At 47.7% G+C, this 23,999-nt stretch overlaps 1 protein-coding gene across 1 annotated transcript in view; it reads right to left on the reverse strand.

Annotated features, from left to right (window-relative positions):
• Window positions 1-23,999, reverse strand: part of IGSF9 (immunoglobulin superfamily member 9) — a 641,834-nt gene that overhangs the window by 311,118 nt on the left and 306,717 nt on the right. The window contains 3 exon segments of the mRNA XM_078669195.1: window positions 11,283-11,358; window positions 11,361-11,417; window positions 17,033-17,150. Coding sequence (XP_078525321.1) covers window positions 11,283-11,358; window positions 11,361-11,417; window positions 17,033-17,150 — 251 coding nt within the window.

Consider the following 23,999-nt stretch of genomic DNA (forward strand, 5'->3'; position numbering starts at 1 on the left):
TGCATTTCCCTGCACTGCGCCACCTGGTGCAGGGAAATGTAGGGCCCCAGTGCACCCACACCCCCCCAACACATTGGGGGCCCACAACGGCCCCCGGAACCTGTCTTCGCCAGCCTTGCAATGGCGGTTTGACCGAATTGGTAAGGATGGCTTTCACCGGCATCATAATTGTGCCGGCGGAGCCTGCTGGGCACCGCCACCATTGTAGCGGTCCAGCTCCGTCCATCAGGCAATCATGTGGTTTGCTACCGGCAGAAAAGCGGTGGTCGGAATTTCTCTCCGCCGCAGTCACCACCGCCATACTAATCTGACCAGTGGCTTTCCAGGTTTCGACTGCAGACAGATGTCCACGGCCAGGCTGGCGGTGGACATCCGTCCGCCATCCTAATAGACCCCCAAGTGTTCAATAATGAACTAGTACAAAAAAAAGTGGTTTACTGAGTCTACCCTTAAACCTGATCTTACGCCTAACATCAGTGCCCGTATTATCTACATCCACAGTGTAGGCTTATAACCTTATAGCTGTATTCTCTTATTTCACTTTAAAAAAAAACATTATTATGGCTTAATACCATTTAAAAACTCCCTCGCCTTAATCTCCGAGTTGAAAAAATGTGTATTGCCCTGCCAGATCACTTTAAGGCGGATAGGTTGATCACATAAGCCTGTGCATTTAGATCCTGGAAAGGTTTTATCACCTGCCTCAGACGTCAACGTCTCTTTGACCGTAGCACGACAAAACTCTGGTTGTACAAAAAAAGATATATCTCAGCTGCAGCGCTTTGATTCAGGTCTTGCTTTTTCTGAAATGGCTTGATTAAGAAGAAAGTTCCCAAAGTAGATGAGATAGCCCTGGGTCTTGTTCCTTCCCTTGGAAGCCGTCTTTATACGAAGGGTACCCTATGGGCCCACTGGATTTCCAGCGCCCAATTCCAACCTGATAGTTCCGGGAGGGTTGTCCGTAAGAGCTCTATTAAAAAGGTCCGAATATCTGACCCCTCTGCGTTTTCCGGAACCCCAAGTAAGCGAAAATGATTGCCCCTCTGGCGATTTTCTTGATCTTCTAACTTCCATTGTATATCCACTAATCGCACTCCATGATCCACAGTTTGTGCCTTGGTAACCGCAAGATCTGTCTCAGTTGCAGCGGTTCTTGTCTCAAGATCTGTGAGATGATCTCCAATGGTGTTACACACTTTTGTCAGCTATCTCACCACCCCTTGGACTTTCCTTAATGCAGTTTGAGCCTTGCGGCTCTCCTGATGTGTCTCCTCACGATGCATCGAGACTGCTTGGTAGATAGCATCTAGTGTAGTGGAGTGGGAGCCGCCTGCCCTCTGTAGATTAACATAGAGGGAGTCTGCCAAGTGCTCCGTAGGTGTGTAATCCCAGGTTAGATCTTCATCCTTTGAAGTTCTCTGGCTTGACTTTTTGCCTATCTTGCGGTGGTCCCTCTTCAAGATCGCTCGCAGTCGCTCCCGCTAAAGTTGGAGGAGGTATCTGACTCCTCCATTGACCACACAGCAGCGTCGGATATTGAAAAGAAACAAACGCTAATTTCAGATTTGGTAGCCTCAGCCCCCCCCCGTTGTAATCCAAGCGCTGCTACAGAGCCCACAGTAGGTACTTCATTCTGGTCTAATGATGTACCAGTAGCTGAGCCAGGAGGATTAAAATCAAGCTCATCATGTGCAATTTCTGGCTGCAAGCTCTGTGGACCTAGGCTTATATTACCCCTATATCAGTCCCGACTGCACCTTTACCCCCCCCCCCCCCTGGATGTTCAGGAGTAATAGTCTTCATATTTAGTTCCTCAGCCATGTTGAAAGCGCTACTTATTGTTATAATTACATTGTTTTTAGCTGGGGCAAGGGGCCGGGTAAAGGAGAACTCCTCCATACCTTTGTTATGTTCAGTAGTGATGGATTCTGGCACCAAGGTTTTATTCCCCGCCAGCTGAGGACAAGTGTTGGATCCATCTAGTGGCACCGAAGCGGCTGTCTCCACAGGCTTCTGTTGTTTCTGGGTATTCCCTGCATTCTATTCCTGCTCCTGTCAATCGTGCCTCAGACCTGACCCCCTCAGGAACTCAACAATAGTAAGGCCAGTCGGACGTGCACTGCCGGCAGCCCCACCTTTTCCCTTCCACTCAGCTTCTGATTCCTGGTGAGTGCGCCATCCTGGCCACGTAGTCGGCACCGCGGTCTCACTTCCCTGCAGAATTTAGCCCGTCTGGATGGAAAAGAAGGTTGTCTTCACCTTCTGGGTGCCAACAGAAGCAGCTTTGGGTCCCATTCTCCAAGCAGAATCTCGGCAGAGAGAGCAATCCGAATGAGATAGGACGGCAGCCCCCAGACACCTGAAGACTGCAAGGACCCTCAGGATTATCACGGCTCAAGGACAAACCCCGGGGTCTCCAAGGCAGTAGTGAAGCGCGTCTGAATCCACTGGCATCTCGGAGGTAGGTTTATTCCACCATATATCCACTTGTTAACATGCTGCTGCTAGCGGCCACTATGCGACAGCCATCTTGCTTCTCCTCGGTATACATCAGTGTGATCATCTTTGGTATTGCCCATTGCCATTTCTCTTGAGCTAGCTTGCTCAGGGTGAATGATTTTGTTCCTCCGTTTGTTGAGATAAAACATTGTTATTGTGTTGTCAATGTGTATTAGTAAAATGTAACCTATGATGGATGTTTGAAATGCCTACAGAGCTAGAGAAACTGTTTTCATCTCCAGGTAGTTGATGTGTTTCAGGGCATCTGTGTTGCTCCATTGTCCCCATACCTACAGGTTGCCTGTGAGTGCTCCCCAACCCTTGAGAGATGCATCCGTTGTGATGGTCACCTTTGGAGTCGGGGTCTTGAATGGTCTCTCTACTGTCATGTTTTTGGATTTCCACCATTGTGCTTCCTTTTGTACCTTTGCTGTGACAACCACTAGATCCTCCCAACTCCCGTGGCTTGTGACCATTTATTGCAGATCCATTCTTGGAAAGGTCACATGTGCAGTCTTGCATATTTTATGAGTGGTATGCATGATGCTATCATGCCCATTTGATTCATGACTGTCCTCACCGTCAGAGACTGCCCCTTCCGGTATAGGTGAACTTGTTCTGTGATCACCTTTGCCCTCTTCAGGACAGGGTATGCCCGGGCTGTCCTTGAGTTTAGTGTCGCTCCCTGAAACACCTTTTCCTGGTCTGGCACTAGAGACTGCTTTTTGGGATCTATTAAAAACCCAAATGTTCTAATGTGGTGATTTCTGTTTGAATGTCTTTTTGGCATTTCGGTTTTGATTTCGCCATTATTAGCGGATGTATGACGTTACAACGCATACTTTTACATCGCATGCCTTTACAACGCGGTTTTTACATCGCATACCATTACAACGCATAATGCTTTTAGGCGCTGGATAGTGATTTATTTAATTTACTATTCCAACTCCAGTCCCCGTGGATAGTAGGGAAGGTGTTGGATAGTATATTAAATACATTCCCTATCCTAGAGCGCCCCCCAGCGCTATGCGTTGTAATGGTTTGCGTTGTAAAAGTTGCGTCGTAATGGTAGTGCGTTGTAAAAGTTTCGTTGTAATGGATGTTTCCCTTACTAGCGGGTCATCCAAGTATGGGTGTACCTGGATACCCTTTCCTCAAAGGTATGCTGCAACTAATGGCAGCACAGTGAACTGGTAGTGCACCTTGTCAAATACAAATCTGAGTTACTTTTTGAGCCCTTGATTCACTGGGATGTGTAGATAGGCTTCCTTTAGAACTAAGGTTATCATTTAATTCCCTTTCCTGCGAAGTGGTATAACTCATTGAAGTGTTGTCATCCTGAATGTGTTGAGTACAAATGAATTTGTTTGAGAATCTGAGGCCTAGGATTGGTCTCAGAGTTAGATCATGTTTTAGGACCAGGAAATTAGAAGAATAGTTTCCCTTGTTTGTTTCCCATGTTGGTACCCTTTTGATGGCTTTCTTTTGTAAGAGTTCCTTCACCTCTTTCCTTAGTTGTCTGATCTGTTCCCCTTGAAATCTTTATAGTTTTCCATGAATTTGAGGTGGTTCCTTTATTAGTTCTATGCAGTATAGGCACGTATCACCTTCAAAACCCATTTGTCTGAGGTGATTATTTCCCCACTCCTGTGGGTGATTTCCTATTCTGCCTCCCACTGGTGTTATGTGGGGGCTAAGATTGTTGGGCAAGTCACTAGCCTGTTACTCCTTCCCCTTGGGTAGTCTGTCCTCTTCCACGCACACAAAACGGCTGTCTAGGGCAGTCAAAAGGGCTGGATGTTGCTACTGTGTATGTGGTCTGCTGTGTGGGTTCGTGTGAGCTGCCTTGTGGTTGCTGCTGTTGCTGCCCCAATGTGAAAGGTGTTCTGCCAGTGGGCATCCGGCTTGTGTTTCCTCCCCTTTAAAATGAACCTTTGTATTTTAGAGCCCCCATTGCTTTGGTCGTTTCATTATTCTTTTTTAGTGTGGTAAGGACTCATCAACCGCCTAGCCAAATAGTGTGTCTCTTATAAAGGGCATATTGAACATGGAGGATTGTACTTATGGCTTGAATCCTGACACTCTGAGCCAAGCATGTCCTCTTAGAGTTGTGCCGGTGGACATCTTCCTGCTGGCAGTGTCGGCAGCATCTAAGGCTGATTTCAGGCATGTGTTGGCTATGTTTCGCCCCTCTTGCATAACTGCCTTGGCCCTCTTTCTGTACTCTTCTGGGAGGTGTTGCATGAGGGACTCCATCTCGTCCCATTGTTGGTGGCTGTATTTGTTTAGCAGTGTGTTAGAGTTGGCCGTCCACCACTATGTTGCAGCTTCCCTCTCCATCTTCTTCTCGACCATGCCAATAATCTTGCTCTCCTTTTTCAGGTGGTGGGCCTTTGGAGGTGTGGGCGTTGTTCCACTTTCTTGCAGTTGTTACAATGATGAGTCAGCAGGAGCGCTTGCCTATATGTATCTTGGGTCTTGAGTAGATGGCTTGTACTTTTTTTCTACTCTGGGAGTTACCGCCTTGGTAGGTTTCCGAAATGCCTTCTTCCCTTGAGCCAATATGCTGGATAGCATTGGAAGGTATAGGTTCCCCTTGCTGGCTGGTAGTAAGTTCTCGAGGACAAAACAAGGGTCTCCCTTTTCTTCCTCCAGCTGGACTCCAAATGTTTCAGCAGCCCTTTTAATGAGGTTGCTGTACATGGATCGGTCGCCAGGCGGTGATGGCCTTGAAAGGTAGTTGTCCATTCCTTCTTTGGAGGATTCAGTATTGAGACCATGCCACAATTCTTTGGTGAAGCCTGATGCCTCTTCGGCCTCCTTAAGTTTGTACAACTCCTCTTGTTCTTCTTCAAGGGCCTCTGGGGTTGCTGTAGCCTTCAAGGCAGACTGTTCGTCCTCGATGTCAAGGGACGTCGACGATTTAGGTGGGAGCCGAAAATCCTTTAAGAAGTCGTCAAACTCCTCCTTTCTTTGCAGGAGTGCTGCCATTTCAGCCTCAAGACTTCTTTTCTTTCTCTTAACCTTAAGCGGCTTCTCTTCTGCTTCGAGCATCAGTGGAGGGCTCTTCTTCGGTGTGAAAAGTTCTGGTATCTCCAAAGGCTTGGTTTTTTCTCTCGATCTCTCTAGAGCGGATAGAATCATCAAGGGCTTCAACTGAGTCTTGTCTGCATCAGTTTCTCTCGCTCAGGAACCATGCAGCTTCTTTGGTTTTGACTGACCTTCAGTCGGCGATTGTTTCGGCGCCAGGGCTACCTTGTGGGAATTGTTGTCTGAGTGTCTAGGCTCAGGCCTTTCAACAGCTTTACTACCTGGTGTCTTTTCTGGTCCGTGTCTTTTACTGGTTTCTTCACTGCCTTTTTTTCTGCATCGGTCGTGTATATTGTGATATCCAATTCTCCGCCATGAGCTGTCTCTGCTTCCTCGACATTGTCGTTGCTATACAGGGCAATATCCTTCGCTGGATCCTGCTACCACTGAGTACTGGACATGGTGATGTAGTGCTCCAGCCTTTGTCTTCGGCGTACCTTAAGAGTCTTTGGTACAAATGCGGCGCAGGCCTCGTAGTCCTCGTCTTCATGGTCTTTCGGGAGACAGAGGTTGCAGACCTTGTGGGGGCCTCTTTGTGCAAATTTGTGGTGGCAGCGGGGGCAGATTTTAAAGGGGGTCTTTTCCATGTCCCCTACCTGCCCTCATTCTCTGACCAAGTGTATGGTGCAGGCGGGGACCCCATGGAAAGGAAGAGACAAGGGTCCCCTTCTCTCTCCTCATTGTCTCTTTCGCGCTCTTAAGCGTAATCCTTACATTTTCTTCCCAAAAACTCACATTTTCGAAAATACTCCTGGAGTTCCTCCATTGCTTCCAGACCCAACAGTGGAAAAAAGAGTTTGAAGATGGTGACTACTCACAGGAACATATGGGGTGCCATCTGACGTCACACACGGGACGGACATACCACCAAGTAGTGGTCGACAACACCCAAAAAGACAAACAAGCATTGGAAATGCAATAGGTCTCGCATTAGAAAAGTTGGAGTTATTGGTCTTGTAAATGACATATTTTATTTATTTGTTGGTTTTTAAAATTGCTAAATTGATGGCTTTGTCATTTACAATGCCAATAGTTATAACTTTCGCGAATGTGACACCTATAGCATTTGGAATGCAACATGTTTTGTATTTACGTCACTTAGATGGCAGCTCTGGTCGTTAGGCCACATCTCTAGAGAGCAGGAGAGTGCAGCAGGGGAGAGAAGCACAGCAATGCAATAGGTCTCGCATTAGGAAAGTTTGAGCTATTGGTATTGTAAAGGACACATTTTTTATGTATGTGCTTGTTTTGAAAATAGCGAAAATAATAGCTTTGTTATTTACAATGCCAATAGTTTTAACTTTCGCAAATGTGACACCTATTGTAACACAATATGTGTTGTGAGGGTGAGTGAGGGTGAGGGTGAGGGGTTGAGGGTGAGTGAGGGTGAGGGGTTGAGGGTGAGTGAGGGTGAGGGAGGGTGAGGGGTTGAGGGTGAGTGAGGGTGAGGGTGAGTGAGGGTGAGGGTGAGGGGTTGCGGGTGAGTGAGGGTGAGGGGTTGAGGGTGAGTGAGGGTGAGTGAGGGTGAGGGGTTGAGGGTGAGTGAGGGTGAGGGTGAGTGAGGGTGAGGGGTTGAGGGTGAGTGAGGGTGAGTGAGGGTGAGGGGTTGAGGGTGAGTGAGGGTGAGGGTGAGTGAGGGTGAGGGGTTGAGGGTGAGGGGTTGAGGGTGGGGGTTGAGGGTGAGGGGTTGAGGGTGAGGGGTTGAGGGTGAGTGAGGGTGAGGGTGAGTGAGGGTGTGGGTGAGTGAGGGTGAGGGGTTGAGGGTGAGTGAGAGTGAGGGTGAGTGAGGGGTTGAGGGTGAGGGGTTGAGGGTGAGGGTGAGGGGTTGAGGGTGAGTGAGGGTGAGGGGTTGAGGGTGAGTGAGGGTGACTGGTTGAGGGTGAGTGAGGGTGAGTGAGGGTGAGGGTGAGGGGTTGAGGGTGAGTGAGGGTGAGGGTGAGTGAGGGTGAGGGTGAGTGAGGGTGAGGGTGGGTGAGGGTGGGTGAGGGTGAGTGAGGGGTTGAGGGTGAGTGAGGGTGAGTGAGGGTGAGGGTGAGTGAGGGTGAGGGGTTGAGGGTGAGTGAGGGTGAGGGTGGGTGAGGGTTAGTGAGGGTGAGTGAGGGTGAGGGTGAGTGAGGGTGAGGGGTTGAGGGTGAGTGAGGGTGAGGGTGAGTGAGGGTGAGGGTGAGTGAGGGTGAGGGGTTGAGGGTGAGTGAGAGTGAGGGTGAGTGAGGGGTTGAGGGTGAGGGGTTGAGGGTGAGTGAGGGTGAGGGGTTGAGGGCGAGTGAGGGTGAGGGGTTGAGGGCGAGTGAGGGTGAGGGCGGGTGAGGGTGAGGGGTTGAGGGTGAGTGAGGGTGAGTGAGGGCGAGGGTGAGTGAGGGTGAGTGAGGGTGAGGGAGGGTGAGGGTTAGGGTGAGGGAGGGTGAGGGGTTGAGGGTGAGTGAGGGTGAGGGGTTGAGGGTGAGTGAGGGTGAGGGTGAGTGAGGGTGAGGGGTTGAGGGTGAGTGAGGGTGAGGGTGAGTGAGGGTGAGGGGTTGAGGGTGAGTGAGGGTGAGTGAGAGTGAGGGTAAGTGAGGGGTTGAGGGGTTGAGGGTGAGGGGTTGAGGGTGAGTGAGGGTGAGGGGTTGAGGGTGAGTGAGGGTGAGGGGTTGAGGGTGAGTGAGGGTGAGGGTGAGTGAGGGTGAGTGAGGGTGAGGGTGAGTGAGGGTGAGTGAGGGTGAGGGGTTGAGGGTGAGTGAGGGTGAGGGTGAGTGAGGGTGAGGGTGAGTGAGTGAGGGTGAGGGTGAGTGAGGGTGGGTGAGTGAGGGTGAGGGTGAGTGAGGGTGAGTGAGGGTGAGTGAGGGTGAGGGTGAGTAAGGGTGAGGGTGAGTGAGGGTGAGTGAGGGTGAGGGGTTGAGGGTGAGTGAGGGTGAGGGTGGGTGAGGGGTTGAGGGTGAGTGAGGGTGAGGGGTTGAGGGTGAGTGAGGGTGAGGGGTTGAGGGTGAGGGGTTGAGGGTGAGGGGTTGAGGGTGAGTGAGGGTGAGGGTGAGTGAGGGTGAGGGGTTGAGGGTGAGTGAGGGTGAGGGGCTGAGGGTGAGTGAGGGTGAGGGGTTGAGGGTGAGTGAGGGTGAGTGAGGGTGAGGGGTTGAGGGTGAGTGAGGGTGAGGGTGAGTGAGGGTGAGGGGTTGAGGGTGAGTGAGGGTGAGTGAGAGTGAGGGTGAGTGAGGGGTTGAGGGTGAGGGGTTGAGGGTGAGGGTGGGTGAGGGTGAGTGAGGGGTTGAGGGTGAGTGAGGGTGAGGGGTTGAGGGTGAGTGAGGGTGAGGGAGGGTGAGTGAGGGCGAGGGTGAGTGAGGGTGAGTGAGGGTGAGTGAGGGTGAGTGAGGGTGAGGGGTTGAGGGTGAGGGGTTGAGGGTGAGTGAGGGTGAGGGGTTGAGGGTGAGTGAGGGTGAGGGTGGGTGAGGGTGAGGGGTTGAGGGTGAGTGAGGGTGAGGGTGAGTGAGGGTGAGTGAGGGTGAGGGGTTGAGGGTGAGTGAGGGTGAGGGTGAGTGAGGGTGAGGGTGAGTGAGGGTGAGGGGTTGAGGGTGAGTGAGGGTGAGGGGTTGAGGGTGAGTGAGGGTGAGGGTGAGGGGTTGAGGGTGAGTGAGGGTGAGTGAGGGTGAGGGGGTGAGGGTGAGTGAGGGTGAGGGTGAGTGAAGGAGGGTGAGGGTGAGTGAGGGTGAGGGTGAGTGAGGGTGAGTGAGGGTGAGGGTGAGTGAGGGTGAGTGAGGGTGAGGGGTTGAGGGTGAGTGAGGGTGAGGGGTTGAGGGAGGGTGAGGGTGAGGGGTTGAGGGTGAGTGAGGGTGAGGGTGAGTGAGGGTGAGGGTGAGGGGTTGAAGGTGAGTGAGGGTGAGGGTGAGTGAGGGTGAGGGTGAGTGAGGGTGAGGGGTTGAGGGTGAGTGAGGGTGAGTGAGAGTGAGGGTGAGTGAGGGGTTGAGGGTGAGGGGTTGAGGGTGAGTGAGGGTGAGGGGTTGAGGGTGAGTGAGGGGTTGAGGGTGAGTGAGGGTGAGGGTGAGTGAGGGTGAGGGTGAGTGAGGGTGAGGGGTTGAGGGTGAGTGAGGGTGAGGGTGAGTGAGGGTGAGTGAGGGTGAGGGTGAGTGAGGGTGAGGGTGAGTGAGGGTGAGTGAGGGTGAGGGTGAGGGTGAGGGTGAGGGTGAGTGAGGGTGGCAGAAGTCAGGAAGGAGAGGCTGCGGGTAAGGGTGTGCACGAAAGTGAATGTGCACAAATGGGGCCATGCGGTGGGCGACCAAAGCAGAAGCGGCTGGCAGAATAAGCGGGCCAAGGCCGAGAGTCCACTGGGTGCACGCGTCCTACCAGGAAATGACTGGGGGATAGGTGGGGAATGGCATGGTAACCTGAAAAAAAGGTGGGTGTGAGCCATGTGAAGGGGTCTGCGGTGAGCGCGAGACCCGAAAAGGCAGAAGTGGGGAAGGAGAGGCTGCGGGTAAGGGTATGCACGAAAGTAAAATGTGCACAAATAGGGCCATGCGGTGGGCGAACAAAGCAGAAGCGTCTGGCAGGATGGTGGTGCCGGAATAAGCTGTGCACATGTCAGGCCATGCTTCGAGTAACTTATAGAGATGCGGCTGACAGGATAGTAGGGTTGAGAGCAAAAGCGCCGAAGGGGCGCCTGTGTATATGCTGCTAATAATTAAAAAATGCATATGAGAACTGTATTATCGCAAATGATGGAAAAGATATCTCACCTGAAAGAAAAACAAGAAAGGAAACAAGACGGAGGGCATTGCTGTGGGGAGGGGGGGGGGGGGGGGAGAAATGCACACGGCGGGCAGGGGAGGGGGCGGAGCGGGGAGAGCGGCATGAGGGTGTGAAGCAGCCGGAGCCTTTGAAGTGAAGCTAAGCTTCACTTCAAAGGTGTGGGAGGAGTGCGGCTGAGGGAACAGACGGCGATTTGGTGATGTGCACGCGCATTTTAGGTCAATGCGCTTGCGCATTGACCTAAAAGCCACACGCGCATTTTAGGTCAATGCGCTTGCGCATTGACCTAAAAGCCACGGGCACAGCACCAAATCGCCACAGTTAGGTAAACTTTGTTTAAAGCCCTATAGTCTCGCTTCTCTCAATGCGCATGCGCATTGATAGGTCACGAGACCTAAAAAAGGACAATTCTGGATCCAAACACTAGATGGCAGCATAATGCACAGCATGTGAATCCAGAAAAGGATTCATACTGCAAACTCATATTAGTGACAGAAAAAGAGAGGCAGTGTTCTTTCTTCATAGAAGTCGAGAAATTAGAAGTGATTAACTTGCTCTGCATGATGGTGTACAGGGAAGCATTAGGATATCGCAGCTAAGAGGTTCAATAATGCATTAAGATAGAGAACACGTGGGGAACAAAAGGTCTGGAATGTTGAATTTTAACCACTGTCATAGACAAGTATGTATTTTGTGCAAATAGGTGCATAATGTAATGAGCATCCTACGAATCTTGTACACTCAGTCTATTGTCAGTAATCTAAAAGCGAGCATGGGTGAGTTCTAAAAAGATCCATTGTTTTAGATATTAGTTTATACTACCTTAAACATTAGGAAATGTGAAACCAAGTTTAAACAACATTTACCTCACACTGATTGTTCCGCTGTCTTTAAATAGCATCCGATGCACACAGGTGTGTTAGCTTTACCGGTGACATTTCCTGTTGCCCACCACTATTCAGAGGCAAAGACCCCCTTACCTGAGATGGAACACATTGTTGCTCCCCTGTAACCAGGTGTAGGTAAGATTTGCTGGGTAGGCTTCCGCTTGGCAAAGGCATTCTGGGAAATGTTAACAGTGGTGTTCTCCGGCGGCACCACAATTATGGGGGGCCCTGAAACAAAATTTAAGTAAAATGTTGTCATCTGGCAGTCAAAAGGTGCCTCGTAATAAGAACAGGACCTGGTTGTCTAATCGAGAACCTTACTTTTGAATTCAAAAATTGTGAGGTAAATAAATTTGAAACCAACACCAATGGAAACAAAACCACTGGGAAAACACATATACATATTAGAGTTTGATGGTTTAAATTACAAAAAGGACAAACGAAGAATTTAAAGTCGGGAACAGTAAAAAGGTAGATGGTGGCCTGAGAGATTCCCCCTCTAACTAAATTAATGAAGTTAAATTCTAAAATAATAGGGTTAAGGAATAATCAATTTCAAAAAAGGAATAAAAGCGGTAAAGAGCAAAGGGTCAAGGTATAGAAAAGTAGAAGGGTAGCCCATTGAACATTAATTACAACTCATGCTTCAAAAATTAAGATTTTAGATTAAACCGGGAATTATCGAAAACAATCCCCAGAGTATTTAACCCATAATTAAAACCTAGGGCTCCGACATTAATCGCTCCGAGATTAATCAGCCAGGATACATCTCAAAGTGATTAATAACACCGAAATAAATGCACGGAACCAATCTTGCATTTGAATACCTTTCAGGCAGGAAGCGTAAACCCTTTAATCAAGATGCTATGTGAGTACCTCAAGCACAGCTAGACAGGACAACAGCTCACTACTGACTGACTGTTGCCATCCTCGGGTTCTAGAAGTTAGACCACTTAATGCACTCTGTGGTTGCCAGGCAGCATTATGACATATCACCTATATGCAACTCTTTTCATAGGCGACCGCCTGAGTAAGCCAGCCAGTCTGTACTTTCCATTGGTGTTTTACACATACTCACTTCCAATGATGGGAACATACACTACAAATATAGGGCGCTGATAGGCATGAGAGATGGTGTGACATCCTCACCTTACAAAAAGTAAGCGGTCAGAGACCTTGGTCAAAGACTGACCATTCCTATAAGGTGTAGGAGAAAATTCAGTTTGAGTAAATACAAATAATACCTTGTCCAAAAGGCAGTTCAAGAATAAATACGGTTCACTGACCACTTACTAAAACTGCATGCATCATGTATGTGTACAGCCTTGTCTACTGCTGCAAAGTGTATATCGTTCACAAGTTCTGATCTACGTGTATGTAATCAGTCTGTCATCATGGTATTCATACCCCACATTACTATGCAAATATTCTGGTGTGTGGCTTTCGATGCAGACACTAGAATTAGATTGTACATCAACACAAACGTGCGACTCTTAATGAATGAACCGAGGTCGCCTTTTGAATATATAGGGGCAGATTTATGAAGGCCTTGCGCCGCCGGTGAGTCACTTTTTCCCATGTTAAAAGTGACGCACCAGCTGCGCAAGGCCTTCATAAATCTGCCCCATAGTTTTTGTACTGTTGTAACTCTTTCAACGGAGCATTGATATGACGGGGATAGGATATTCTGTATTTTGGCTTGCTGTTCTGAGGAAGAGGCTATCTGCTGAGAAACATGAATCTGCAGTTCTTTTTGACTTCAGGGCTTTAACAACACATATAAAGAAGTGTATAAATACTTCAATTTTAATGTCTTAGGTGCCTCTGAGTCTATATAATTAATTCTTTTTTGGTGGGTAAACCTAAAAGCAAAACAAAAAATAAACATGAACCGGACAACAATCTACCTGAACTGAAGCACCAACTGCATGGTCAGGTGCTGCACAGAACATCTTTAACATATAATAATAGATAAGATACATTCACAAATCCAATAAGGGTATTGGACCTCACACTGCAGATCCATACTTCTTTATTCCTGGAGGAATATTCGTCTATGAAAAGGTGTTACCTGAACGAGTTACATATCCTCCAACATGAAGAGTGTCCCATACAGTTCTGCTCCACACGTCGAGCTTCCATCACAGCCAGGCAAGTGAGGATTCTTTTCCCCCTTGCTAGCGCTCCTTCGCCACATGTTTCAAACTCTTTCGTATCCTCCCGGAAGCACCAGGAAACCACAAATCGACATAAGACGTTGCTATCTCACAGTCCACCTCTCAGCGACTTACAATTCAACCTACAATTCCACAGCGCCTCACTTACAGGGCGCAATGCTCAGGAGCCTTCACTTAAGACTTACACTAAATGAGGTTATCTCCTCGGATATCACTCTAAATAGTAGAACGTCAGAAGTCAAGTCGTACACCTTAGTTTTTGCTATGCATTTCATTCATCATGTTTGTGTTTTGTGTTCTTGCCTTAAGTGCGCCGGGTATGCCCAGACGTGGGTCTCTGTGCCACTGGATTCAAGCTAGCCTGGCTTATGAGGGGTGATACCCCGAAACCTGTCCCAGGATGCTTGTTTCCAGTTAAGGGAGGACTTGTCTTGGCAGTTCGGGCTGGACTGTTCCCATGAGGCATAGGGTCAAGACTTATTCTGCATTCCGTCCATTATCTGTGTGTCTTTTTTTCCCCCTCCTCCAGTCAACTTCAAATTTACAAAAAATGCTTCAGTCACTCATGTCCATCTTTCTACATCACCAAGTCATCACACTCAGAAACCAATCAAATGTTCGCACTACAATCAGGGGCGCAGCTTGATCAGCATGATTGGAGGGGGGCGGTGCTGGGCTGAGCTTCAGACTTCCCAACAATCACGCTGGGACATCTTGTTACAACATATTATAAGAGAAGCAGGAAATGAGGGGGGCTTGAGAGACAGTGGAAAGATAGAGGACTGAAGAGTGTTAGGGGTACTTATAATGCAATACTTTTCAAACTAATCAACATTTTTGAAGGCCTTCAAAACATAGACGAGAGAGAGTGTCTGTGTTTCTGTTAATGTGGGCACGTACAAATCCCAGGTGAAATCCGACAGGCACTTCACATTACCCTACTGAAAGCATTTGTACCCAACTATTTAATATAGAATATATTTTTTAGGAGGTTGTATCGCCCCAAACACCCCTCCTGGAGCTATGCACCTGACTACGGTCAATGCACATCTACTATTGTTGTAATCAGGAAAGCTCACTGTAGCAATCTGCCCTTCCGACAGAATGTACGAAACGCTGCTCATGAGTAAGGTACATTCTTTTGTGGGGATCCATACTCCATACACATAACATCCTTCTTGTGTGTAGACACTGAAATAGTTTGATACCTCGTAAAAAAGCCTTGCATCATTGCACATTAGCACACATTTTAAGTGTGCGCCATCTCGTATTCTAATGGCGTACGCTGCAAATTTAGCCTGGCTATTTGAGTAAGCGCAGCCTCGCCTGGACAATGGCACGGACAAGTGAGAACTACAGGTTTGGTGTCATCTGCTTTCTACTGTACTCTGCTGTATGAAGCCTTCAAGGTCTTTTCACATTCATCCAACGCAAAAGCTAGGTATCTTCTTATCCTAGGTGCAAGCTAGAGTGTTGTATAGCATTATCTGTCCTGTCCTGTCCTTCATTTGCTGTATTATAGAAAATAATAATCCGAGGAGTTATTGGCTTAAACCCATTGTACTTTGATGGGGACCAGGGATCACCGTGAAGCATTTAGATTACTTAAATCAGCTGTGGATGGCCCCTTTGTGATAGCTCTTGCGAAGTTTTTGGGCCGAGTATGGGTGATTCGCTGGTCTGAAGGGAGGCATTTGTAATTTTTTACATTGCACTTCCATCACCTTGCCTTTTTTATTCATCTATTCGTGTTATCTGCCGATATGTTTTAATGTCTCAAAGTATTGTTTTTTAAAATACTAACTGCTTCTGGTCCACCCCAAAGGTGGGTTTTAACATAGTTTTATATATTTATAATTTTAAGGTTGTAGTAGTATAGGATAGGATAGGATGTACATTTGTAGAGCGCAAATTGCTGCCCGGAGGCGTCCAAGCGCTGGGAATACCATGGCCCCACACAAAGGCCCAGGAGGAGAGAAAAGTAGAAGTTGACTAGACTGGATGGAATAGAAAGGTTTTCAGCTGTTTGCGGAAGGCCAAGAGATTGGGGTTGGCTCTGAGGTGTAGCGGGAGGGCGTTCCAAGCCCTGGCGCCATTATAGGAAAACGTCCTGCCTCCGGATCTGGATCTTTTTATTCTGGGGGCCTTTGCAAGGAAGGTCTGACTGGAGCGGAGGCTTCTGTTGGGCATGTAATGAGTGATTAAGTCCCGAGTAATTTTGGGGCCAGTGTTCCAGAAGGCCTGGTGTGCTATGCACATAGCCTTGAACAGGACTCTCTGGCGCACCGGTAGCCAGTGGAGGGTTACCAATCCGGCCCTAGTATAGGATTATCCCTCAGCCACGGGTATTGGAATAGTGTAATGAATTGTTCGCTGTTGATTTCCTAGACCTTGTATTTCTTATATTGTGCTGACTTTTGTGATTTTCTTTTTAAATCGAAATAAAGTTCATAAATGAAAAAAAAAATGAAATGAAAATATATAAAAGAAGACGGCCAGGTGCTGGTCCTTCAGTGTTGTTCTTCAACAACATCCAATCGAAATTAAGTGGATCCACGTCCACAAATGCCTTACACATGCAGAGTCTCAAGCCTACTCATATAAACACGATACAACACATATTTCAGTTTAAAAATTCAATTGCCTGGTTATTGACATCACATTAAGTGGTTTTAATTAACCCTGGGCGTAGTTCGCGTAGTAGCGCTACGCGAAGCTACGCGAAGTGCACTTCGCACTACGCGAACTTCACGTAGCACTACGCGAGCTGCTTAGTAGCATGTTCGCACTGTGCAAGATGCGTTTTCAATGATTGCACAGTGCGGACAAGCATCCGGCACTGTGCAAGCATTGAAAACGGCATCTTGCACAGTGCGAGCTGTAGTTTTCTGCTGCTCGAGTAGATTATTACTCGAGCGGCAGCTTTCTCAACGCGAACAGGTAGTTTCTCATTGAGAGCGGTCGCGAGCATGCGCAACCACTCACAATGAGAAACCTGACCTCCTCGCATTGAGAATCTCGCCGGGATGTCATTTTGCTTGGTCGCGGTCGCGAACATGACGTTCAGGACCGCGAACAAGCAAAAAATGACCGCTGCACTACGCTAGGCTGCACTATGCATGTTCGCACTGTGCTACGTGCAGCTCGCGTAGTGCGAAGTTGCGAAAACTTCGCAAACTCCGCGAGCGTAGCGTAGTGCTTCGCCCAGGGTTAGTTTTAATAGCAATCGCTTGGCAGAAGTAGTTAAATCCTTGCCATAGGGCAAAATCTCACTACACAAACGTGCCTTTGGGTGTCTTCAAATATGCAGTTTAGGCTCACAAACTGGGCAAAAATAGTAAAACAAAAAAGCCAGACATCCTGCATGGTTATCTTATTTAACAGATTCACTGTAGGAAGGAGTCCCTTCTTTGTTTCCAGTCTCAGTAGTCTCTTGCAGATTTCGGTTACAGGCGCAAAAGAAGCCAAAGTTTCGTCATGCTTCACAAACACTCATTACACCAGTGTGCAGAATAACTGGAAGCATCTACGCCACACTCACATTACATTGATTTTCCCTGGAGTAACGTTCAGATTTTCATATGGTAAACACATATCCGTCCCTAACCTTAACTACCTTCATTTCATCACTCGGACAGTATGCACAACGTACATCGCCCAGATTACCTTGAACGAGCAGGCGGGTGGTGTGTGTGATCTCGCCTTCCCCACTGGTGGCATGGCAAGTGTATACGCCAGCGCTGGTCCGCACCACGCGGCCAATTTTCAAGGAACCGTTGTTCACCTGAGGAGAAGAAAATAGTGACAGCAGCAGTGAGAAACGAGCAAAGGTGGCCACTAGAGGTCAGCAAAATCGCGTCTGCGAGGTCTGGTGTGCTCAGTCTAAATACAGACAAAAACAAGCATTTGCAATGCAATAGGTCTCGCCTTTGCAAGAGTTTAAGCTATTGGCATTGTAAAAGACAATGCCTTTTATTTATGTTTTCAAAATCAACACATAAATAAAAGGCAATGCCAATTACATGGCTAGACAAGCCCTACAACCCACACCCAAGCCATTCGATTAACAGGTCACAGGTGGGGTCTCTCTTAACCTGAAGACAAACGCTTGCGCAGGGAATACCCAGATCGACCCCCCACAGATAGGTAGATGCAACACAAACATGTCTAAGGAAACCGGCCCCAATAAAACACATTTGACAAACGGCTGGCGTTCCACAAAATACCACTATGGTAGATGCCACTTATAGATAGAAACGCTCACCCAATCAGGACACACACACCAAACGTAGTGAACACGGACTTCTCATGCCATACATCTGTACAAGTACACACACACGCGGCTCTCACCGAGGTCAAGAAACATCTGTGTGTTCATCAGATGCCCGTGCTTGTTGATTTTCAACTGAGATGCTTTTTGGAATGTAGAAAATAGTGTTATTGTACCTCATGAACTGTATATAACAGCGGACAAAACTTTATACACCGAGAGACTTTGAGCAGACACACTCTGTTGAGGCTCTTCCGGCGCAACGTTTGTTTTTAAAAGCAACTTGTTCCTGCTTTCCCAAACGCCTCTTGTCTTTTCATATTTTAAGGTAAACTCATATCCGAGCAACAATGACAAACCAGTTTTCCAATCAACTTTAGCGTCAGGTATACAGGCAAGACTATAACAAGTAGGATACAAGCATAACAAAGTATGCATCTGTTCCCTCTGTAAACACTTGTAAAGTAGAACTGGAACAGCGACTACAACTTAATACATAAAAAAACAGACCATCAAGTTCTGCTATCTCTCCAGAAAAGCAAACAACAAATCTTTCTAATTCAAAGGACTACAAACTGAACAAATCTAGACAACAAACCTCTTGGAATCTAGGGAGGAGCCCCACATAACATGGGATGAAAGGCATACTCAAAGTAACCCTGCATTACTCTACTGGAAAATGGAACCATGGATATAGACACACAGCTAAATGAATTGCCAGAGTACAACGTACAGTTGGTGTATACACAAATGAAGGGACAAGGAACTAAAGCAGTTTGCCTGCAACTTCAAGATATACCGTATTTTCTGGCGTATAAGATGACTTTTTAACCCTTAAAAATCTTTTCAAAAGTCGGGGGTCGTCTTATACGCCGGGGTCATTTTATGAGCAAGCGAATATAGCCCAAACCCTATATTTTAAAGGAAAGGTAGGGGGTCGTCTTATACGCCCAGTCGCCTTATACGCCAGAAAATACGGTATATTGTTTGCAAAAGGCCAAAGCCTTAGAAAAATGTCAGGGGTCATAAACGTATCCATTATAGCGGATCTCTTGGGTCTTTGTGTTTTAGAATGAAATAGCAAAAGATCCTCTGAAAGAAAAGCTAACATGGAGGTGAAATAAGAGCATGAGTACAGCAAGAGGTGGTCTCCGTGAAACTAAGGGGATGTGCAGTAGTGAGACGCCTTAAGAAAAGGTGATGTTTGTATTTGTAAGGAGTGGAAGAGGCAGCAGTGAAGGTGGGGAGATCTGAGGGGGAAACGTTGGAGCATAGATCAGCACAAAGAAAGCACGGATACTTTAGTGAGAGTTAATGAGAGCAGACAGCCATGTTTGATATTCCCAATACCCGACTTCACTCAAGGCACTGGTAATCAGGTGGGCATAGTGGGGCAGAGAGCAAGAATGCAAGGAGAAAGAAACAGAAGAGATACTCGGCTACATAGGCCTCCCACGATCATCTGCCTCCCGTGGAATGAAGAGCTTGTGATATGGGTGACAGGGGGAGAAGAAGTGGCCAGGATCTGAACCTGTGTCTTGTGGTTGCAGTAGAGGGTGGGGGAGGAATGTGTGGGTAGTGATAGAAGTGAAGCTGTTATGGGTAAGGGTGGGAATACTATTGGGCAAGTGGCTGAGTCTCTAACCCTTTTGGGGTGGGTGGTCTTGAGGGGGTCAAGGATCATCGCTTGGTTTGTCTTTGAAGGCCAGTTGGCATTTTTTCAGGATCTGGATGAGTCCTGGAGCCAGAGGCTTGGCAAGAATCTTGCCTGTGTCCGTTTGTATGAACTGTTTTTCTGTTTTGCTTCCGGGCCCTTGAAATCTTCCCAAAGACTGACCCTTCTGTGATGTCTGACTTTGGCATCAAGGGGGGCTTCGGCACAGGTTTCGATGCAGGTGGCAGAGGTGTTTTCTGTGCCGATTTCAGCTCTGAGTGTGGCTTTTTGGAGATTTGGGTACAAGGTGGTGTTCAAGCGTGATATGTTTGATACCTTTGGACCGGTCTTCACTGGCATCGACCCTGCTTCTCAGGTCTCGGAAGTCCCAAGTGAAGTAGCCAAACCCAAAGGTTTTTGCCGGTTATACCATGACTTGGGGCTCGAAGCCCCACTCACAGGAACAATGCTTCGTCTCTATAGATGGGCATTTTGGAGTGTGAGAATGGCCTTGTGGGGCATGAAGAATTTCAAAGGCATGTGGATTCGACCTGGTCTTTAGCCACTGGGCCGGCATGTGTTTCACCGCAGGCTTGAAGAACTCTACCTCTTCTTTGGCATCAGAGCCCTTTGCGAAGATGCCCACTGGACTATCCTGCTTCGCCTGCTGGAATACCGGATAGCCCAACTTCTTCTCCTTTGGCACCGGGTAGGTCTAGAGTCTTGAAAATGTTGGGAATCTCCAATGAAGCTTGCCTCTGTATATTGTGATATGCCCAACTTATTTCCCTCTGGTACTGGAAACTCTTATTGCAGTGGAAGGCATGATGGCTTTACATGAGGACTCCTCATAATCTAGCGATAGGCAGAGATTACCGTCACTGGGATGCTTACTACTGGGGAATTTAGTCTAACAAGTAGGGCAGAATTGGAAGGGTGTACATTCCACACATTGAATGGATGCATTTTTTGAGAAAAAATTGAAAAGACTTGAGGTTCATTGAAGATTAAGGCTTGCTGGCGTGGTGTATCAAAGTCTCAAGGGTTGTGATTATTGGGTCTATGAGCTCGACATTGTGGGAGGCGCAATAACTGTGTTTTCCGCTATGGGTTCATTGAGCAAGTAGCTTGAACCAAGAAAACCATTTAAGAATACTTCAATCCTGGAGCAGTGTTCCCGAACATATAAGCCCGATGACAAAAGGCAAGTTACCCACTTTCAGCAAGGCTCCTTCTGGTGGATACTCATAACTGCAGATTCCTCACTTTCAGAATATCCCCAGGCGCAAGACTGGATCTGGAATACTTAAACATCATTGCTGCAGCACACTGATAGGAGACGCCATGTGGCTATGCATCAACTTTGTTCTGCCCAGGAAGTAAAAATAGAACCGGATAGAAGTCCAACCCCTGTGGGTTGATGTCACTTCTGTTTATTAACTCTGTCCGCGCCTTTGGATGCAAAGCCCAACAATAATTGGAGGTACCAGTATGCAGATCTCCAATTTTTGTCCATTTTAGGTGTGAAAAAGAGACCATCCAAGGAACAAGCAAGGAGGAAGGGCGGTAATGACTCTGCAGTTAAATAGAGTATCTACTAGTAAGAGCATTATAGAAGGTACGTAACTTGTTATGCTGATGGATACTTCTAACCACAGATTCCTCACCTTTACATTCAGAACCAAAGCAGAACAACTCAAAGTGGCAGGTCTGTGGAAAGGCTCATACCAAAAAGTCCTGAAGGACTAAACGGATGAAATGCCCATCCCATTGGACATTGCGAAGCAGTAGTGCTTGCACAACGTATGTACTGGTGTACACACCACAGCCATAAAGTTGTCAAGGTCAGGCACCCCGCATGCCAGCCCAGTAGTGGCAGCCTTGACCTAATGGAATGGGGTCTCAATCCCTACCGAGGAAATCCCTCTGGATGCTGCTTCTTGGCTAGAGCCTTGCATATCTTGATGCAGAGGACTACCCACATTGACAAAGTCCTTTCCTCAACAGCCTCGCCTTTCTTTTTCCCAGTGAACCTCTCAATGAGCTGATCTTCAACTGATGATCTTCGGTGCTACTGGCAGAGAGGCTTAAAGATCTTTTGGGGTCCAGCCGACCCTCTTATGAGGGGGGAGGTAGAGCAAAGAACTTTGAGGGAGTGACAGATTGCCCAATGTAAAAACCAGTCATGAATTTTGGCCAAAAATGCCACCTTGGTCCTCAACACCACTTTGTCTAGGCAAAAGGAGGAGTAAGGCGGCTGCACCAAGAGAGTTTAGAGTTCACTCACACAATGAGTAGAAGTCACGTCATTTAATGAGATTAAGGATAAGTTACTTACCTTTGATAATGCCTTTTCTGTGGATCCTCTATCTAAACGCACATTCCTCACCTCGTGACTACCCACAGGCACCAGACTGCCTCTGGAGATTATTCAAACTGTTGATCCAGTGCCAGAAGGTAGCCTCATGTGGCTCTGCATGGTCTTTGTACTTCGCTAGAAGTGCCGCTGGGGTCGCTTATAATCGTCGCCTGTACTCACTGGAGCCACTGTCTTTCTTGACTATGTCACTGCTCTTGGACGCAGAGCTCAATAACAGATTAGATGTGACATTGTGCAGATCTCTAGGTTGAGACCTTTTTATGTATGGAAAAAGAGACTATTCAATACAACGGGAGGGTGAGTATACAGTGAGGAATCTGTTTTAACCCGTTGGCTGTTTCCGCGATTTCGCGGCAGTGCGGCCGTTTTAAAAAATGGGCTCGGTCGCGTCGGCCATTGGCCGATGGCAGCACCAGCGAGGTAGTGATGCCGTCGCCCAATGGCCGACGGAAGCATGGAAGGGGTTAAGGTAGAGTATCCACCAGAAAGAGTGTTGCTGAGTAATTTGTTCTTCTGATGGATACTTCCTACTGCAGATTCCTCACCATGTGAATAGTTGCCAAAGCAGTATCTCCAAACGGGGTGGGGCAGTGAAAAGGCTCAGACCAAAATGTCCTGCAGGACCGAACAGGCAAAATGCCCATCGTGATGACCCAGACTGTAAAGCTAATAGTGCTTTGTGAATATGTGCAGTAACACCCTCGTAACAGCCTGACAGATATCATGCAGAGGCACTCTATGTTCTAACACATTCGTTGCAGCCTTGGGTCTGGTAGAATGACCCCCAGACCTCCTGGCAGCTGCTCCTTAGCAAATGTATAGCAGATCTTAAAACAAAGGACTGTCCATCGTCATATGGTCCGCTTCGACATCGCTTTGCCTCTCTTTGCGTTTTTTCAGGATCTGATGAGTCTGGAGCCAGAGGCTTAGAGAACCCATATAAGGAATGATTGCCCACTCAATGGTCATTGGTACGATTGATGTAAAAGCTCAAGTTTCTTCTGCCATCCAAAAGACTGAGTCTCACTTCCTCTTTCAAGGGCCGAGCTGAAGCAAAGGATGTCGGAAGAGAAAAATAATGGATTGTCTAACATGAGAGGGAATGACACTCTTCAAAAGAAACTCTGCTCTGCCAGTAACACTAGTTTGTCTGGAAAGATAAACGTGTAGGACAGTTGGACTGAAAGAGCCTGAGCTCGATAAGCTGAAGTTAGCACAATGAGAGGGACACAAAGGACAGTTGTGCATTGGCTCAAATGAGGTACATAACGAATGTGAGAACCAAACTATGATCCCACTGACGCATCACTAAGGGTTTAGGTGGAAACATAGGTTCTAAACCTTTAAGAAAACACATCACAAAAGGTGTGGTTGGTCTGGTAAATGCAAAACGCCAAATCACTTTTGATAGTTGCTATTGCAAGTCCTTGCTGGGCTAAAGACAACACAAGACATCCGGCAGCTCTGCCTGTAATGGGTCCGTATTGCAGAAACCACACTAGGGCATGAACCTACCCCAGCACGATGCATAGAGAGATTTTGTAGATGGGTGTTGGTAACCAAAATGGCATCCACAACTTCAGGAGGAACGCTGAACGCAGTCAATTGCAGCCCCTAAATCTCATGAGGTGTCTATGTCAAGGTTAAAAACAGTGGGGACCTCATGGGAAATTATGTAGGTCAATGTTATAGGCACGTCGACTTCACCTGATTAAGGTAGAGCCCCTCTTGTACATTAGGAAATAGAATAGTCCTGATGAATTGCCACTGATCCTATGGGGGACAATATGAGGCAAGAAACATGCTGACCAATATTTGATCTCCTGGGACATCATTGCCCAAGGGGTCCTCGCTGCTTTTAACCTAGACATAGGCTCCCTAATATTAAAAGTGCCTTTAGGGACTCCTTTAGCTGGGCCCTCTTTTAGTGAGGGTCTCGTTGGCCACTGCAGCTCTAGCCCAACGAGGAGCACAATCTGATGATGAAGCCGGCCTCCATTTGTTGGGTGAAGGCTTGTGCTCTGCAACTAAATTGTCTTTGATGACACGTTTTTGCTCTATAGATAGCTTGTACCACTACTTCGGAGCCTCACACACTGTAATATTACTTTTTGAGGGAGAGCGTGTGCTGGACCGGTTATCCTCCCTTCCCCTCCTTACATGGCCTGTTCTTGATTTTCTTCAGAACTCTAAGCAGGAGAGGAAAAAGCAGGAAGGCAAACTGGAGTGCCGAGCTGCACTCTAGGCAGAATCCTTCTCCAAGGGGGAGTCTTCTTGGGAAATTCAGTGTGCAAAAGTATTGACAATGCGCATTTTTGCAGTGGCAAAC

Source organism: Lissotriton helveticus, chromosome 12, assembly GCF_964261635.1.
Source record: "Lissotriton helveticus chromosome 12, aLisHel1.1, whole genome shotgun sequence".
Taxonomy (NCBI): Eukaryota; Metazoa; Chordata; class Amphibia; order Caudata; family Salamandridae; genus Lissotriton; species Lissotriton helveticus.